This window comes from Falco naumanni, chromosome 3 (genome assembly GCF_017639655.2).
Source record: "Falco naumanni isolate bFalNau1 chromosome 3, bFalNau1.pat, whole genome shotgun sequence".
Taxonomy (NCBI): domain Eukaryota; kingdom Metazoa; phylum Chordata; class Aves; order Falconiformes; family Falconidae; genus Falco; species Falco naumanni.
This window is the reverse complement of record NC_054056.1, coordinates 40,048,088-40,068,415: the sequence shown is the minus strand read 5'-3', so window position 1 is coordinate 40,068,415 and position 20,328 is coordinate 40,048,088. Positions and strand designations below refer to the sequence as shown.

The 20,328-nt window shown below is 39.0% G+C and overlaps 1 protein-coding gene across 5 annotated transcripts in view; it reads left to right on the top strand.

Annotated features, from left to right (window-relative positions):
* TENT4A (terminal nucleotidyltransferase 4A) overlaps positions 1-17,065 on the top strand; it is a 61,192-nt gene extending 44,127 nt beyond the window's left edge. For 2 of the 5 annotated variants that reach the window (XM_040586627.1, XM_040586624.1), the window contains 2 exons: positions 3,753-3,911; positions 14,825-17,065. In XM_040586627.1, coding sequence (XP_040442561.1) covers positions 3,753-3,911; positions 14,825-15,004 — 339 coding nt within the window. In that variant the 3' untranslated portion in view covers positions 15,005-17,065. The remainder of the gene's footprint in view (positions 1-3,752; positions 3,912-14,824) is intronic. The other 3 variants (XM_040586626.1, XM_040586629.1, XM_040586628.1) reach the window with 3 other exon arrangements.
* Positions 17,066-20,328: the final 3,263 nt, after the last annotated feature.

The window sequence follows — 20,328 nt, the reverse complement described above, 5'->3', positions numbered from 1 at the left end:
TTTACCTTGTATCGTAAGCCTTGAGTTATTAATGGAATTGAAATAAGCCTGTATGGTCAGACATAGTAAGGAGCTTCTGGCGAATAAAATACTTTTTGCTGATTAGGTCCTTTTTATAATGGGAGACGCATTTTGTGGAACAGGAAGGGATTTTTTTGTTCTCTTCCAATGTCAGAAAGAGAAGCTTGGATTGTAAGATTGCTTCAGCTCTTCATCTGTCACGTGACTGCAGTGTTTCACTGTTTCTGTCTAGACAGAAGGCTAGGAGATAAGATTCCTCAAGCAAAATTTGTAGTTAAGTGAGAGTTCATCAGTAACACTTGAGTTTCTAAGTGTCTTCCAGACTTTTATCATCTTTCTAATGTTAGGGTAAATTTAAAGAGTCCTCGGTAATCAAAGCTATGAATAGTAGAAATCCTCATTCCAGATACTAAGTTCTTAGAAAGTTGAAACTGCTTTAGAGTATGTATTAAAATGGATACTTTGCAGTAGGATAAGCCTGTGTCAGTCTGTTTCCAAAAACATCTCTAGAAGGTATTTTCCTTGCAGGATGAGGGTCTGTATGATTGGCATTCAAGAGATCAGGAACTTATCTTGGCTCTTAGTGCAGTCATTGCGGCTTTATCCCTAGATTATTTGCTAAAATCAGTTGAGGTATCTTAGCCCTTTATTTTAAATTCATCTTTTTGCAGTGTGACTTCTGTAGCCCTTACCCTAGTAAGGCTCAAAGCTTTTGTCTTCCAGACATGGATCTAAAGTGACAGTATTACCTGTATGCATTTATTGTAGGTCTTTTGAGCTTCTGTAATGCTTCAAGTTTTCACATGACACTTAAGAATCCTGTCCAGAAGACTAAGTAAGACACAGTTTCTTAGTGTAGGCAGTGCTTGGGGAAAATAATTTTGTTCACATGGAGCTCAGTTTTCTCATCACTGAGGTTAATGTTTCAGTTTGAGTAAGAACAGTAATGCTGCTCTTCACAAACGCATTTTGATGCTGATGAGAAGTCAGGCCATCACCTCCATATAGTAATCCTGATAGCAGTTCAGGATTGCCTCAGAAGAGAGATACAATCTGCTTGTATGAGACGTATCAGTAAAAAAAGAGGCAGATGAACATACCTGTTACAAAATGAAAGTAACACAAGCTTTCTTGTGCTGAAATTCATCTAGTCTCGGTTAAACCACATGATTCTTTCTTTCATCTGCTGTTCCTTCCATACTGGAGTTAACTTTTTGTTGCTCAGCTCTCCCTTAGAAATCTTATAAATGGGAAGCGTCCCATCTGGGTTAGGTATGTGAATCTTCAGGGGATCTAATTGTATCTAAGCAGAGGAGAAAGTCTGTGAAGGTTGCATTGCAGAAGATGACACATTGGTTTGGATAGACAGTGAGGTCCCCTTTTCCCTCACATCTGCCTGCTCATGATTACTTGTAAGCATGCTCAGAAGTTGTCTGTTCAAACATGACTATGCCCTCCTTATTTTTCCATCTTTTGAATAATTCCATGGTCAATAGTATCTAAATAAACTTCAGTTTATAAATCCAAATTCTTGCCCCTGTACCTGACTCTACCAAATGTGTCACCCTCATCTTTGTAGAGACCTTAGCCTGTTCCCATGGCTAATACTGTAGGACTGGGCAAAGGAAAAAACCACCATCTCATCTGGGCAGTTGGCTTTGCATGTGCATACAACTAAGCTTAATTTTTTGATCAGTGCTACAGCATGTAGTTCCCCACTGTGAACATATTTATTAAATGCTAAACATCTCAGAAATAAGACATAAGTTTGTGCACAGATTCTTGGTACCAGTGTGATTTGTCTCTATGAATTCATGATGCAAATAACCTGAAACTGCTTCACAAAAGTATACTGTAACTTTTACCACTAGTTGACCAAGTTACAGGGGTCCTCAAACTACAGCCCACGGGCTGGATACGGCCCCCCAGGGTCCTCAATCCGGCCCCTGGTATTTACAGACCCCCCTGACCCGCCCCCCCGCCGGGGGTTGGGGGGGAAACCAAGCAGCCGCAGATGGCTGCCTGCCACTGCATCCGCGTGCCGGCCCCCTGGTTAAACAGTCTGAGGACCTCTGGTCTAGTAGGACAGCAGCTCCTTTCTTTCTAGAACTTGTTTTTTAGGAAGCACAACTTTATATGGACCAATAAAGGAATGATTGTTCTAATAGCTGACTGTTTTATTTAAGGACCATTTCTACAGTGGGTATTAACTTCAGCTGGGGTGCAATTTTTGCCTTCTAGTAGTTCATTGCTTACGCTGCTCAGTATTCACAACTGTCAGTCTCTGTTAAAGGATCTTCTCCTTTTCCCAAGAAAAGCTTTAAAATATTTTCTTGTTTCTGTTCTTGAAAATATTTTCCTAGACAGCCTAGTCTCTTAACTGAAGAATCTAATTTGAAAAGCAAGGCCATATGAGGGCGAGTAGTAGTACTGGAGGTCTATTTAAAGTTTACTTGATTTAACTGAAAAGTTGTTGCTTTGAGGCAATTAATCTTTAGAGAAAGAGTAATAGAATATTCCAGTAATTACTGTTAAAGATCCTTGATTTGAGCCAAAAATTTCTTTTAATATGGTAATTCCTAAACTACTAATTGGCCAAGCCCCTCTTGCTATATACTTTGAGCCAGACGGCTGTGAATGGAAAAAAACACTAGTGGTTTGGGATAAAGAATCGGGTTTTCCATATTTTCAAATTCAGAACACTTTAGAATTAAGGGAGAGATAAAAAGCAGCAGTAAAATGTATTATCTGTTGCCACTGTGTTATGGCTGGAAAATAAGTTTCAAGATCTCTGTTCAAATTTGTTTCAAAAGGCTGTTGCTTGCTTTTCAACTTTCTCAAAAAATAATGTCATTTACGAATTGAGGCAGGCAGTTGGGTGTTTTCAAATTCAGTAATTCCTGTAAAGCCCTGCATGTCTGTTCACCACCTTGCTGCTTGTCTGTTAAGTGCTCCAGGCACACAGTGTTTTAACATCAACTGTTATGACTGCTTCTGATGCATCTGTAATTGTTGTTGGTCAGGCTGGCAGGAGGAGTAGTAGTACTCAGTAATACCAGTTCCATTACAGTATCTTTTTCTGTAATCCTACATCCATCTTGCTTCCCCTGAGAATTATCACTCGGATATCTGATGGAAAGTGAGGGGAATAGAACTCTAATCAGCAGTGAAGTGGGTAACTGGTATGCATATAGTAGTCTTGAATGGCAGATTGTTTCCTTGTTTCTTGGTAGATGGAGCCCTAACTTTGCTGTTGCTGGGTAGAAGGGAAGAAGACTGTAACAATTAGAGTGAATAACTGCTGTACAGATACATACAATCCAGAACACTGTTCAGAGGACTGATTGTCATGACACAAAATTCTAGCCCTTGTATCACTAACAGTGTCGCTGTTCTTGTTCCGTTTTTTCCCCAGCCTTAGTTCCCATCTTTTAATTCAAATTTGGTAGATGTATAACTCTGGCTTTAGATTGTGCTGCCTGGAACTGCCCTGTGATTGCCATAGACCTGTTGACACTGTCTCCTTTGTGCAGGTTCAATTAAGCTTGTGTTAGATGTGTAAAATAAACATAGTGTTGGCTTGTATTTAATTATTTACCATTGAAAAAAAATCATTAAATTTTACAGTATTCACATGAGTTGATATTTGGGTGCATTTTCACATGCATAGCCTGTATATACTGTACTTTCTGTAAAGTTGCTTTTCTTTTCCCCTTTTTCTCTGCCAAAAGGATTCTGATACACCACCTTGCACAGCTCCTAATGTTTACCAGTTCAGTCTGCAAGCACCGACTCAGCTTATGGCCAGTTTACCACCTGCATTGCCTATGCCAAGTGGTAAACCCCAATCTGCGCCTACGAGAACCTTGATAATGGCCACCAGTAATCAGGTATGAGCCAACGAAATGGAGCGACTTTTTCATGAGACAGTGATCAAATCAGAAGCGTAGATCATATACGCTGTGCTGTAGTCTGAAAACCTCTGAAGAGACCCTTCATGTAGCATGTGCTAAACTTCATGTAATCGTAAAAAGTATTTATCTGCCATGTCAGAAGTGTGGGGAGAAGAATGGGTGGGAAAGGGTGAGTTGTTTGCAATGCATTTCTGAATATAGGAGCCCTTCCACAGCACAATGGCACCTAAGAATAAGTTGGAGGGAGTCAGATGTCTGACTCCTTAAGCTGTATTTGAGACTTCTGCTGCCAAACCAGTGGGATATTTGCAGATCTTTAGGGTATTTAGGTTCCTGTTCTTCAAACAGAAACTTCATGTAGGTGGTGTATCTGTAAACTAGTTTTTTAATCTGAAGAAACAGATCTGTCTAGGCTTGTTTGGTTGTCTCACTATTGAATTATTAGAACAAATCTGACTTGTAACTTTCTGTAATACATTTTAAAGACAGATAACAGAAAACTGATTGTGTACAAGAATTTTTACCAAAATATTAAATGTGTACTTAAATGGGCTGGGAAGTGAACGTGCAGAGATTTACTCAACTAGCCTGAAGTATTTTAGCTAATGTATCCATTATAGTACAAAGGGAAGAAAAATTCTCAGTTTTTCTTAATAGCCTCAGTGCCTCTATCTGTAGGAAAACATTCCCTCAATCTTGATTATTAAAACTATTAGTCAAAACAGCTGACTCACATGAGCTTTAATGCAAGTTGTAGGTTGTCTTTGACACCTAATTTTAGGTGAGGCCCTTGCAATATTTTCCTCTTTCTCTCAGTCCTATCACAGTTCTTGGGAGTCTAGGTCCAGGATATTTTCAGCTTAGTGACCTTGTCTTTTTTTTTTTGATTCAGCACTTTCTTGACACTTTGGACATGACACAAGATATATTTGCTTCAGTTTCTGCTTTGAGATTGTTCAAGTCTTTTGCAGAATCGTAAAATAGTTGAGGTTGGAAGGAGCCTCTGGAAATCACCTAGTCCAAGCTACCTGCCCAAAACAGGGTCAGGTACAGCAGGTTGTTTGAGGCCTTCTCCTGTCAGGGTTTTGAGGAGACTCACCAGCAACTCTGGGCAACTTGTTCCAGTAATTTTTTCTTAAATTTAAATGGTGTTTTCTGTATTTCAACTTATAACCATTGCTGTTTGTCCTTTTGCTGGGCATCAGCGAGGAGAGTCTGGCTCCACATTCTTTACACCCTCTCATTAGTCAGACACATCAATAAGATCCTTCCTGAGTGCTCCTATTTCTGTCATAGTGTCCCGGTATGCAGATGTTTCAGTCCCTTATTTATCTTCATGGGCCTTCATTGGACTCGATTCTGTATGTCCATGTCTCTCTAGTACTGGGGAGCCCAGACTTGGGCCCAGCACTCCACGGGTGGCCTCGCCAGTGCTGACTCGAGGGGAGATGCTCACCTCCCTTGACCTGCTGGAGATACACTTCCTAATGTAGCCCTGGGTGCTGTTGGCCTTCGCTGATGTAATGGCACATTGCTGGCTCATGTTCAACTTGTCTGCTGGTAATCCCTGGTCATTTTATGCCAAGTTGCTTTCCAGCTGGTTAGTGCCCAGTGTGTACTGGTGTATGGGATTATTCCTTCCCAAGGGCAGGGTTTAGCATTTCCCTTTTCCAAACTTCATGAGACTCCTGTGAGCCCATTTCTCCAGCTGGACAAAGTTCCTCTTTATTGCAGCACAACCATCTTTATGTATCAGCCATTCTTTCCAGGTTTTTATCATCTGCAACTGGGAGAGAGTGACCCTTGGCACATCATCCAGGTCATTAACAAAGATGTTAACTAGTATTAGCCCTAGTGTATATCTTGGGATATACCACTAGCTGCTGACCTCCAGCTGGACTCTGTGCTCCTGATCAAAATACTTTGAGCCTAGTGTGTAAGGGAGTACTTCTCAATTCAGCTTGAGAGTTTATATGTCTAGAGATGGTAACTGCCACTTCCTACAGAATTAAAAAAAAATAATCAGGTAGTGCTTTGTACATTGAAACTTTCTGATTAATAATGAAGACATTTTATCTGGACAGCATTTTCAACGTTCGGTAGTATCAGCATTGAGTTAAGGGCACGTTTATAGCTTGATGCTCAAATTCTTTGTACATGCTATACCAGTGCTTGTTTCAGGCATGTCACTGAAATGTTTTTCACCCTCGTTTTTTTTTGTTTTTTTGTTTTTTTCACTCAGACCAGACTACTTTCCTTTCTTATACCGCAAGCGTTCCCCGGTTTCCTTGCAGGCAGGTTAGCATAGAAGGGGGACCATCTTTGAAAGCTGTTAGCACATGCTCTTCCCAGCTACCTCTGCAATCCTCAGTTATCTACCAAGCCCCAGTTGTATTCTGAGGTATGCCTTTTGTTTTAACCTTCTAAATGATCACACAGATTCCACTCTCATGCTGTCCTTCCCTACTGCTGAATTTTACCTAGATAAGCTGGTTTTGCCTATTAGTGACAAGCTAACAGAACAGTATGCTGCAATTTTAGTGTCTGCACCTGAGTATTCACATGCTAGTTTACAGTCAAACTTTTGAAGTTTGCTTAAAATAAGACTGGAAAGCTATTTTAAAGTTAAACTTCATCTAAAATACAAACTTTGTCTAGTTTATTCTTTTCCTTAACAACTCTGCTTTTCTGAAGAGGTGCCCTGGAGCTTAACTGCATCAGAATTGCACCAAAAAAAAATCCAATTTTGAGGCATGCAGTTGTTAGTACAAAACAAGTTGGCATCTAGAGTTTTTGCCTCATTTGTGAAGAGGCAATGTGTTGCATGAATTTTGGATCTCTGTTGGAATTTTGAATCTTGGGAAACAACTGTTTTGTAGCACTTTTTCTGGCTTCCTGTTACTTGGCTGTCCTTTGCAATACTTGCTAACTGTTCTTTTAGTAGTTTGTGTGATAACTTAAGTTTTGAAATTGGGAAATTTTCTGTGGCTTTTGCTTGACAAAGATTGATTTCACATCAGAGGAACTTTTTGCTATCTGCAGTTCAGAAATGGGATGATGTTTTTTTCTGCATTGAATTTAGAAAAAGCTTATGTATTGTGAAGAGGAAGTGTTCTTTTTTGATAAGGATTATGACCAAGTCAGAAGCGGGAAATGAAATCATTCTACTCCGAATAGTGTAAATGTCTTTTAATTTGCAACTTTCTGGAGCATGACTGAGCTAGGTTGATGACTTTCCTTTTGCAGTTGACGCGATGCAGCTCCAGACCATGCTAGTTTATTACTTTTAATGAGAACATTTTACTAGCTCAGAGGACTCCTATTCTGATAGACTTGGAACATGTGCAAGCCTTGATCTTAACAGCAAGTGTTCTTTCCTATTCAAAAAGTCTTTGAAAGGGATTCATTTGTCTGAATGGTACCTTCAGCCTCTTCCCTGGCAACTTTCTCTGTCGGGTTTTGGCTTGGAAGCCGAACACCTAGGTGTCCAGTACTACCCTCAAAAGCAGGAGGTGCCAATGTCAAGAGCACTAACTCCTCTGAACAACTTGCAGCCTTCTAAGCAACTTCTGTGCCACTAGAGCTTCCTGATACTTCCTTTTTTGAAACAGCTTTGGTGCAATTACAGATTCTGTTTTCATACTGCATAATCAATTGGAGAATGTCCATGTTAGTTCAGGGACTAATCCTGATATGGGTCTGTGTGCTTTTTGGGACAATGATCAGAATTTTTCCATGGTAATCATTCTTCTACTTTGCTGACAAGCAGTTTGAAATTTTACTTGGCAGAGCATCACAGTGTACGAAGCAGTGCTGCCCACTGGAATAAGCAGAAAAACAGGTACTGGGATGTGTGTCCAGAAGAATGGACAGGGTGGAAATTGCTTGCTGACTTCCCATGGAGAAGGAAGGAGTACTTTCCTTGTTGTTTTAGGATGAAATAAGTTCAGTTCCTTCTTGAATTGCTGGTCACTCAGTCACCAGTGAAGACAGAAGAAATTTCATGTTGCTTAGGCCAGAAGAACTCTTTTCTTTTAAAGTTGCAGTCTTTTCCCCAGATGTATCTAAAAGTATCTAAAGCCAGTAAGCACCAGTCCTTCTGTGCTGGCTTCCAGTGTGTCTAAGAAAACCTCCACTGAAGACCTTTTGGATGAGTGCTGTCTGATTGTGAATATGGTCATCGAAAATTAGTGTTCACTGGCTCAATTGTGAAGCACAGGAGATGATTAGGTAATGAAACCTTAATGTCAGTGCTGAAATACCACAGTCCAAATGACTCTTAGAAGAACTTACAGTAGTAATTTCTTAGATTCTTTTGTGTTTGGCCATATAAGGCCAGCCGTTTAAACTTACAAACTGTTTGTTTATATTGCTTTAGAGGCATTTCACTGGCTAAAATACTTTGCTTCAAAGTTTGTTGTTAAACAGAACAATTATTGATGATGTTGCTTTGCCTCACTAGTAATGCTGATGCAGCTAGTATCTCTAGAATGATTCCTGCAAGGTTAGCAGTACTGGAAGCAGAAATAATATTGGTCAGGGGCTTGAGTCAAAAATCTTGTGGGGTTTGTTTTTACGTGAGTGCAAGTAGTTAAGTGTAGTTTACTTCAATGAAAGATACTTTTGTAAAGATATATTTTAATTCATGTCAAGGCTGAGCTCTAGTCCACTTTACCGAAAATTTCTGAGAATGCAAGTGTCATGAACTAGTCAGATGTGCAGATATGCTAAATTCCCTTAGTATAGTGTGATGCTTCAGAGCTTTTAGTTTTAACTTCAGTGTAAAAGTGACCCAACTAATTTCTTCAGTGGCATTATTATTAAGCTGTTTAGGTACTGAAGGTTTCTTCAGTCAACCAAATTGTGTGTTTCTTACATTTTATTTAGAGTGCTCTCATTTAGGGTGCAATACTTTCTTTGGTGCCCATGCATTTTCTCAGGCAAAGGAAGGAGGATAGTACTGTCTACTTTGGAAACAGTTTTGATTCTAAATGTCAGGCTCCCTTCTTCTGTGTATGACAAAACACTTGGTGTTTTTTTATTTAATATATGCAAAATTTAGAAAAGATAATATTTTACTTTCCTAAAGGATGGAGAAAAGGAAAAACTGCACCAGAGTTTCAGAAGCTGGTCAGCTGAAAACAGTACTCAAGATACCTTTTTGTCTTAAACTGTCATATATTTGTATGGACATTCTTTGTAGTGATACCCTTCTGTGTGTGGAAACTGAGTCAGTTTGACTAGACCTTGGATAAACTTAATATGGCTCTGTTTACAATAGAAGGTTGGATTAAATGATCTCCAGAGGTCTCCATATGAAAGTCCAGCCTCCGTATAAACATCCAGGTCTCTAGAGATCTCTATATAAACATCCAGCCTAGATGTTTATATGACTGTATGAAAGCCTCTGGCTACCTTGATGTTTGCTTCCTGAGTGCTTTTTGAGTTGCAGGAAAGGCACAAAGTCTAAACAGTCATTTCTAGGAACATAAATAAACCTACCATAAATAAAAAAGGCTTATGGAAATGTCTGTAATTAGAAGTAATTAAAAGAAATAATACCTGATTTTTGTTTGCATAGTATACCTTTATCTTCCAGTGTCACTGTAATCAGATTGTTGCTCCCAAACTGAGATTGATTTGAATATTCATATATGCATGTCCTCTACTGACTTTTTCACATGTACTGTATTGGTATCAGCTCATCATTTGGAAATTGTTTTGGGTCTGCTTACTGTAATAATACCTTTTTATTCCAAATAAAAAGGTGAGAAATCTTAGTAAGGTGAGATTTTTCTTTAAGGTCTAAAATTGTCAGCTTTATGCTAGAGAAGCTATTATCTCTTGTTCTCTCTAACGACAAGTACGCAGATAACACTTCATGGCCCATGTCACAACACTAGCAAAGTTGCCTTCTGGTAATGTTGTCTTGACTCTCGCCCCTCATTTTTGAAACTTGACTGGTGACAGGATCAAAAAGGGTATTTATTTTGTGTGTCATATTCTACTTTCTTTACAATAAGGTAGTTCAAAATACGTTCGGATTATGTTGGTAGTCTCTACTGTCAGTCACTCATTCTGGGGCCTAGGCACTCATCTCAAACACTAGTTTATTGTTGAACTAGTCATAGTAATAGTTGCCTAATCTGTTGTTAAAGGTGAAGAGAACCAAAAGCTTCCTTTTGTTACAGGCTACTGGCAGAGCTACCACACAAAGTAAAATAAGATATGAAAGCCCAATATGCTCCCTTGTGTCTTTGAGTCTTCCAGTTCTTGAGGGTTAGAAGATAAGAAACAACTGAAACTGTTCTTTCTTTTGAGCTCCTTCTAGTCTCCATGTTGACTTTTTTCTTTACTGCTCTCACAGCTGGTTGCATAAATGCTGTTTTCTCCTTTTAATAGGAGCAGAAATGGGGTTTGGGCCATATTATAAAATCTGTTCAGGACTCAAGATCTTGTCAGTTCTAGTTGGAAGCAGCCAGTAGGTCCAAACGAGGGGCCCAAAAGGAGTGGATGTGTCTTTGATATTCACAGTGCTTTGGGTCTTACTTCCCCAGATTGCCAGTCCTAAACAACTTGAGTAAGAACTTATTTTTGTTTTGCTGTACTTCAGCTTAGAAGTCTAAACCACTTAACAAATCTTGCCAGCTTAAGAGTACGTACAGGTAGCTGGTGCAAACATCTTGTAGAATCCTGTCAGCTAAGTAATAAGGCTAGGTTGAACCATTGCCTAATACTTGATTTATTGCTTGCACAGTAATGACTAAGATACTGGCTAGGTCATTGCCTGTTGTTTCTCTGCAAAACAGTGAATTTATTTGCTAAAGAACAAGAAGCTAAATTTTACTTACATGCATTTTCTGGTATATTTCTGGATGTTATTTTTCTCAAAGTGGGAAAGTGAACATAATCCTTTAAAGAAGGGTTCTTTGTAGGTTTTTGTGCTGCAAGCCTAAAATAGAGAATTTGGAAATACGATGAGAAATTGAAAAGAATTTTGTGAATGTGAAACTTTTGAAGATGCGTATTAAGTTATTTAAGGGGATAATTAAAATGTTACTGGTGCTTTACAGTTCTTCTGGATACAACTAACATTTTTACGTGGAATGGTTTTGAAGTGTACAAATTTGATTATAATTCCAATCAACTGCAGGCTAGATTCAGTCATGGCCAGTAATCCTGTAGTCTTAACATAGTAAATATGTGATCTTTTTAAACTCTTATGCCTTTTCTAAACTTTTCCTTTAGCTTTGTAGTTTCTAACCAATTAGTTTTGAGTGCTGGAGATATAATCTCGCTTCTTCTAAAGCTGAGTACTGATACCTCATTTTCATTGCTAACACTTCTCTGCTTTTTTTTCCCCTTACTTTAGGGATGTTAACAGGCAAAAAAACCCCAAACAGTAAAATGTTCAGAAACCCTGTTTATGTTTAGACTTCCCCCCATGTTACTTCTGTTATTTCAAAGTGTAGGTGATTTGGTTTTGGCTATAAATTTTCTTTCTTTTTGAATAATGATAGTCTTTGAATGTCAGCTTTGTATAGTAAATTTGCCAGTATTCAAGAATAAGAGTTTGATTTCCTTGGCAAATAATTACTTGGTATTTCAGTTTGTACCAGATTTCTATTGTTTGGGGTAAAGGCCAGGAACATTTTCTTAATTTTCTGTTAAAATGTGGAAACTGTTTTAGCATGGTGTGTGGTAAAGAATTCCAGTGCACCCCTCTTCCCCAGCTTGTCTTACATGCAATGTTTTAGGTTTTTTCTCCAGACATAGCAGCTTTTACTTGCAGAGGATCAAATTCAACAGACTTGTCAAAAAAAGCCCAAACCACAAAAACTGAAAACCAAATCTGTTCTGTCATTCAGTTGTTGAATCAATAGTCCTATGATGGGAGGTTATTCTATCAAGAGGAATAGATCTCAGGAAGTTAAAACATCTAAACTAGTTTGTCTGTTATTTCACAGATGAAGAGCTTTATTCAGTGTTTATCTGATCTCTCTGCAGCTACCACCTGCTTACAGACATGCCACTTCTCAGTGATTATGGGAGTCCTGAGCATGTGAATATCCAGAATTGTGTGGACAAGACAAAACTGTTTGATACACAGCCTTTTGGGATTTCCAAAAGATAGGAAGTAGATTTTTTTAGCAAATGTTCTGAAAGAAACTAAGTGAAAGGTGTGTGTCCTCTTGTAAACAATTAAGTAGTTAGAAGATGAGAAGCAAAGATTCGATTTTTGTAGTAAGTGGAGTTTACCAGGAAAGCCCTGCAGGAGTTTGTACTGCATCTCATGCTGCCTAACATCTGAAAGGCTATGGATGAGGTGTGGCGAGGTTTGCTTGTGGTGTTAAGCTCCTTAAGGGCCAAATGAAAAGGGGTGCAGAAGGACCTTCCAGGAGGGAGAGAAGTACTTCAAACTTCGTGGAGAGTGGTAGGCCCTGGGCTGACAGTTTCTTACAAAGATGAGATCTTGATTTTTTTTTTTTGCAGAAAACTGCTTTGATAACTTTCTTGATTTCCTACTGAGAATTTGGGTGTCAAACCAAATTTCAGACACTATTAGGAATAAAGAGCAGAAATGAAAACATCATGTAAAAATCAATGTACATCTGCCATCATGACCAGTGAGTACAGTTTTGCCTTCTACATCAGAAGGTTATGGAAGAGTAGGGAAAGATGGGTAAGAGTGGTTGAACGTATGGAATTGAATCTGTTTGAAGAATGAATGATTCTTTAACCTGGAGTAAAAAATGAGGAGGTACATGATCTGGGTCTGTGTAGTCATCATCAGTACATGGAAGAGAGAGCAGAATGACTAAGAAATTAATTCAAGAACTGAAAAATCGTCAGATAGTAGTTCAAATTAAACATGGTGCTCATTTAAGCTGTGAAATGCCATAGTGCAGGATGCTTAAAGCTTATGGTTTCAAAAATCTGAACAAACTAGCAAATAATATCTAGTTGAGAACTAGTAAATATAAAGTCATCGTCTCTGACTTAAGAGGTCCCTGAGTCAACTTCCTTAAGCACCTTCAAATGTTCAAATTCTGATCTGATAATTTGACAGTCTTTTATCTTGATGGCCTAAAAAACAATGCAGAATGCTTCATGACAAGCTAGGAGTCGCTTTCTGGCTACCTTATTAATCATTCTTTGGAAGTTTGATTGCCTTTTGAACAATCCGGAGATATGACTTCTTTTAGGATACAGGTAGATAGACTTAATTGTCATACTTGCTGTGCTGCTTGTCTGATCTTGTGGTGACCTGCCTTCCTGCCTCCAATAGATTTTAGCTGGATCCTCAAAGTGAAGACAAATTTGCCAGATTTTTCACATTTCCAGCTGATGAGGATAGGCTTGCTGAGACTTTGTATGCTCTTTGGTCAGACTTGGTTTTGGTTGTACAGTAGCTAAACTAAAGTTTTGCGCTCTCTTTTTTTCAGCATGTAGTTGAGGGTGACTGGTGAACTGGCTGTTTCTAGCGTTTTGACTGTTGAAGGATCACTTTTAGTATTTCCACATAATTTAATGTGGATGCTTCATTGTCTGATTATATGAGTCAGATGTACACTTACTGAACTAGAAAACTTCCCACAAGAATGTGGGAAGATGGTATGTTTGCTTGACGGACCACTTGTCAGAAATAGAGTTACATGTTGAAGGTTGATTAGGTTGCTGTAGGATGCCCTTTACAAATTAAAGAATAGTTTAAGGGTTTTTTATCACCCTGTAGTTAACTTTAATTACTCCACAATACTAGTCTTCACCAGTTTGATTTTATGTATGCTCAGTGTCTCTTCTACTTGCAATTTGCCAGTAAAATACTGCTTATGGAATTATACCTTAACTGTTTGTTTTCGTGTAAACAATTGTAATGATGTCTTGATGTTCTCATTTCTTTCTACTCCAAACTTGTTTGGAAATAGAGGTTACTAAAGTAGTTGCAGATACTTCATGTTCTGAGCAGTTGCCTCAGATATTAACTTCGTGTTGTTCCTTTTTTGCCACTTATGTTAGACAAATGATGTTTTAACTTTTATTAAAGGCAGTCAGTTGTCTGTAAAGTTATTGCTGTCAGACATCAGAAAAGGTTGCTTGCATTGAAAGTATCAGTATTTGGGAAGTCTGTTTCAGTTTCAGCTTTTGTAACTCTTGTACCTATTTTAAGTACACACATGTTAAACCAGCTTCCTGTATGCCTTTAAGTAGTATTTTATGGTGTGGTAGATTTACTCATCCTGACACTATGACTTTTGGGCAGTTTCTGTTCCAAGTTGTTGGAGATTGCCCCACAAAGTGTCATGCTGTGTTCTTGATCATTTGTTTTGTATTGGTCTGGATGTGAGGTGTGGTATAAAAGCTGTGTAGATCTATAATCAGACCGGTAGGATTTACAGGCTCCTTGTAAGCCGTAGCTAGTTTATCTGTAGCTGAGTGAGATTATGGGCAGAGCAGATTTGTGCTTTGTATGTATCAACTCATATGATCATGCCCTTGCATTATCTGTGACGTTTCTGAAACTCTTACGGAGTCTCTCACTTGGTCATGTTCTTGCTAAGATCCTCTAAAACAGACATGACTGTCACAGTTAGTATTTAATGTGGAAGGTCTCTGTTTTGATAAAGGTGATGCATATGAGATCCAAGGGTTTTAAGGATGCTTTGAAATCTACACAATTTCATTTGCAGGACACTCCAGAAAACACTTCTTAAACTGTTAGTGCCATTGGACTTGCACAGCTAAAATCAGACAAGCATGAGAAGACCAGTTGTTTCAAGCAGTGTTCTGTGGAAATGACTTGTATGTTGAATAAATGCGATTAGTAATGTGTGCTTTGTTTCAGCTGTTTGTATGCCTAAACTGAGTGCTTCTTTTCTGTTTTCTAGCAGCACAGTGGAATGAAGTTTTCCATGAAAGGAGCTCATAACCAAGGCAACGGCTACAGCCCTGTCAGCAGTGGAGGCATGAGGCAAGCAGTTGGTAACAGAGGACACCACCAGTACAATCGTAATATATGGAGAAGAAAAAAACACAGAGACAGTTTGCCTATTAGTCTGAGCAGATAATGGCAGATGCCAAAATGACCTTCCCTGTTCAGACAAACTGAGTGAGTGCCACTCAACTTGAGGGATGGAGACCAGCGTCCAGCACATCGTTTTATTGGTGTTGCCAAATATCTGCAGCTGACTTCTTTGCATGTTTCTTTGTGTGGTGGTTCAGTCCATCTTCAAGAAGTAGTTGTGCTTATCTGTGAAGCCTTATTAAATGTGGAAGTTTGTTTTCTGCCTTCCCACAATGGTTCGTACAGTGCCGAAGCAGCTCTGACAATAGAACTGCAAGGACATTTACAAATGCTGTGGCTTTTTTGCTGTGGCTACATCTGTTCCTTTGTGGGTTCTGTTTTCTTTTATTTTAGAAGTGAAGGAAACTTCAGCCCCTTGGAATTCTTTTTTTTTTTCTTTGCAGCAAAATCAAGTTGGGAATTCATAAAAATAAATTTGCTGCTCTCCTGTTTTTGTTTCAAAGTTCAGAATTTTTTGCTCTGTAAATATTGGAAGTATAATTTGTGCAATAACTTGGAATTTTTAATTTAATTTCATATTGTCACATAAGTTATATTTAAGGGGAAGAGGTTTTTTAATTTACAGATCCTTTCCCAGGTTGCATTGTCTAAGTTGGGTTCATAGTTTTGGCAGGTTGTCTGAGCAGTGTTACAAACATGACATTTGGTAATATTTGAGGCTTCTTGATTCACAATGAAAGTGCGATTTGGCTTACGGTTTTAAGAAGGTATTAAGCTCCAAAGCATTTTGACCCTGTGTTTTTTAGCTCATTGTCTGGCCTCTTATCAGTCGTCTTGCTCTGACCAATGAGTTTTAATTTTATTCCTTTAACTAGACAAATCCAGCATTTGTAGTACCAGAAATAAAACTTTTGAGAGGGAGGGGAAAAAGGTTGGTTCAAGTCCTGATGTGAAATTAAAAAGCTGTGAACTACATGCTTTGATGCATTTTAGTAATGTAACCTGTTAATGTTTGGGTTCAAACAACATTATTAAACAGAGGTACCCGGCTTAAGGAATGTGGAGAAAGGAAATATGTTGATTCCATTAAGGAATCTGTATAGCAGTATGCATTAGTTCTGTTAAGAGCAAATATATAAAAAGTACTTCAGCTGCTCTAAGCATTGAGAAGTATCTTTTAATGTATTGCAGGAGAGCACAGCCCAGTGTTGTACACAGTATGAGTGGCTGGCACTTAATTTACAGATGCATACAGGTATACTATGCAAGTGTGTATTGCCATGACAAACACTGTCTTTAACTTTTTGAAAAATGTACATCCTGCCTAACCCTGAGTTTTTAAAGCACCACAGTTGTCCTGGGAGTAGGTCACATCTCATGCCCTCTGACTTCCCATTTTTTTTAATGAGAGTTCTTAAGCTGTATAGAAAATTACAGATCAGTTCTATAAATCCACTGGCAGAGAAAGCTGAAGAATCCTGTTAACAGGACATCTATACTGTGTACAGATATAGAAGGTTTTAAAACTGGTATCTGAATATTAAAATGAGGTCTCAAGCATGAAGCTTTTTAATACGCTGTATGCCTTTGAAGCAGAAGTAGTTAATGTTATTACTGAATCTGTTAAACACAGGTCCTTGAGGGGAGAGAGGGCAACATTCCAAAGTAGAGTAGTGCATATCTGTTTGCAAAAAGTTTGTCTTTATGCTCCAGACTCATCACAATTTAAAAAAAAAGTTTTAAAAATTGTGAGCTGATTCATAAATAATATCTAAGGGCTGTTACATGAGCCTGTACTGCTTAGTCTTCACACACTAGCAATATTGAGCATAACTACATTAAAGAGCCTTCAAAGGCTTTAGTTGGTGTCTTATACTAGCGTCCATTTTGAAGCAAAACTCATTTGAAAAGTGGTATCATGTAACACTTCAGTCATGGTGAACCAAATAAATTGGCCTGGCTATCACTGTGGTTATGTGCTACAGGTTTAAAAAAAAAAATCATGTTTAAAGTTTTTTGTGTGGACAACTATGTGGAAGCTAAAATTGACATATTTTTATGTAAAGTTTTCTATTCTTTGATTTTTAATAAACTTTGGAGACCAGTCACTCTTCTGTACGTTTTTATGGGAGATTTAATGGCTGAAGTAATACTTGTCCTTAACCCATTATTTGATGTAGATTTTGAACATCTGCTTTAAATTATTCATGCTGAACACCTTCAGAATGAGCTTGGAAGGTGGATGGATGCTCTCCTCAGACGTTTGTGATGTGTTTATAAGGGGAGTAATGAACATGGCTGTTGGTTTCGTAGTTGTGGATTTGATCTCTTGATAATGAGAGAAAAAAGGAGCTGGAGGTAGTTCCCAACAATATTCTTAAGAGGAGACTGACTTTCTGATCCCTTGGGATACCTTAATTTTCCATATAATTTTTTAGTCCCTCTCTGTAGTTTGTAAATATCTTTCAAAAATCTTTGCCCAGTTCTCAGCGTCCTCAAAGACTGGACATATCTTGTCCTTTTTTGTTGATTTCAATTAACCCTCTGAGAGGACTCTGAAATGTCAATATCTGACTTGAATTCAAAATTTTGGAAATTGAGTCTCTGAAAGGAATTTATGTAAATCTGTGAGCTCCAAGAAAGGGAACTGATGTATCTTTAATACAGTAACGTGGGTCTAGAGATTCAGAACCTTAGAGGTCTGTGGTACTTGGTCAGTCCAATAATGAGTATCCACTGGAAAAAAACAGAAGTGGTGGGAATAGAAGGCAAATTAATAAGCACTCAGTAATAGTTGGGATAACGTTTTTTCTGTCAAGGTCAGTTAGCCTGCGGGGCGTGGCTGACAGAGGGATGTGTAATCTCTGCAGACACAAAGATTTAGTGCAGCAAAATTGGTCTTCGAACTTCAATTTTCCCAGGCTCCACCTTTTCTGCCCAGGTGATGACTGCTTTATTCATCCCACAGATTCTGCCCAACTATTTATCCTTGTTAGCGATCTTCTTTTAATGCATTAGGAGTCTGACAGTGTTCTTTTGAACCCTTGTTCTCTGATAATAATCCCAGATATCCGCCTGATCTTTCCTAGCCCTACTGGTTATTTTGGACACTGTTCACAGGCAAAATTAGCCATGGACTTCAGACATGGAAGGAAGAGACTGCAATTGAATGGGCCAACAGGACCCACAAAGTACATCATAGAAAAAGCTCATTTGCTATCTCTTGCCATTTCCAAGAGGTGTCAGTGCTGGTGTTGCATTGGCCTTTTGCTGTAACTCCATCCCCCAGTGCACTGGGGCAGCGTAAGATGACAAATGCTACTGCTGGTGCAGTGTTGCTGGTTCAGCAGTGTTTCTTTCCACAGGAACAGCTGTGGGACAGCATCTTGAGAATGGACGTGACGAATGTCTGTCAGAGAGCAGCATTGAAATATAGTATACCTTCAAGCAATGTGACCTCTTCTGTCATTTGTGGGCAAAAAGCTTAAATTGTGAATGCTAACAGGCAATGCATAACTCCGTGTATGGGCTGGGTGGGTGTATGTGTCAGCTTCTGAGCTCAAGGAAAACAAGCCTTCTACTTGTTGGCTGCTGCCGGTATGGTCTAGTTATAAATTTAATAACACATGGACTAAAAGTTATGTCCTGATTTCTCCAATTACGAGACATGACAGAGCCATCAACTAGGGGGTTGACCATGTTTTGTACTTCTGCACATAGACTATTTTGATTTGGGCTTGGAGTGTTCTGGAAAGGAGATGGGGTGCAAAAAGGGATTTTGGAAGTGGCCTTAGAAAGAAGGGAAGCCTGAAAAAAAAGATCCTGGAGATGAGGAAGATTCATGGAGAAAAACACCAGGGAATGTGCCACGACCTTGGGTGATGCCACCTGGGACTGGCAATTGTGGGTGGCTGCGTTAGCATGAAGGGGCACAGTTTTCAGCGTGACCTTTGCACATCAGCAGCAAGCCACCCTGCTGCAAGGCAGTCGACACCCCAGTAAACCTAATGCTTTAGGGGAGTGGGTGGGTGAGTGTGGGTAATAATCAGCTGGGATAAAAGCTCTAGTCTTGCTGGTCTGCAAACAAACCCCAGTATTCAGACCCAGCAGAGGTGGGTAATTCACCTGTAACAGACAATGGTGTCAGAATGGCAATACTGGCTGTTACTGAACCTCAGGTTCACTGCCAGAAGACTGTTGTAGCTCACCTTTTCCCAAACCTTCTTTCAATGGCTTTAGGCTTTCTTTTTAACCAGAATACTAACTTGTATTAAATGTGGCTTGTTTGGGTAGTGTTTTTTTGTTGTTGGTGGTTTTTTTCATCTTGCAACATACCACATAAGTTTCAGTCCTGCAGATGCCTTGCCTATTTTGGGTCCTTTATTTGTTCTTGGCAGTAGAAGATCACTTAGGGAAACCTATGGACAGCTTGTGCCTGCAAGAGATTTATTGGACAAAATGCTTTTAAGTTTTTAACCAAGGATTCTTAATAGAAGATCACCCATATATTTCTGTTATTATTGGTTAAAAGTAATGGTCACAGGCTACGGTTGTGTTTCGGTGAAAGGCTAATAGGGGATGCCTCTTATAGACACCTTTGTACCTGAAACAGGCAAAACTGCTGCTTAAAGCTCTTGTCACATTTCTTCTCACTGTTACACTACTGCAAAAGTTTTGGCACAGAATGTTGCTTATGGCACAGCAAGTCTTCCAGTTTCAAATCAATTAGCCATTCTCCAACCACCTGCTTTTTAATAAACCTTTCATATTGAGGAATTGTGAACATCAAAAGGAATTATGAATGGAGGATTTTTTTTCTTCAAGGAGTAGCTTATATGCATGCTCGTACTGGTGATACACATGTCTGTGCTTGAGATCAGGAAAATTTTCTGCTCTGTTATTGCTAATGGCCTTTGTGCCACTGCTGCTCATGCTAGGATTGTGGGTGCAAAGGGCGTCTTGTCTGACCCCAGCTGCTTTCCTGTTACCCACCTGTGACATGTTTTTCTGTTGTGAGGAGTTAGCTGTGCAGCAAGCTGTTTCCTGCTTCAGTAACTTAGGAGAGTTGAACAGTAGGTTGATTTAGTTACTGTCTTACTAAAAAATTGGTTCCAAATAAATGCTTCACTGGCTTACTTTTAAACTAAGACAAGCAGGATTTAGGAGCTCTGTATTACAGAATTTTCTGTGTGAGAGGATGAAAGCTGTGTTTAAACTGGAAGTCCATAACTTCTGTGCTAAAATACCACTTTCTGTCAGTGAAAACTGATCCCCTTGGGGATATTCTGTTGGGAAAATCTTAGCAAGATTCCTTGCTTCTTGCTTTTTTCCAAAGAGGCAAAGCTGAATCTTCTGATGGGCTGCATC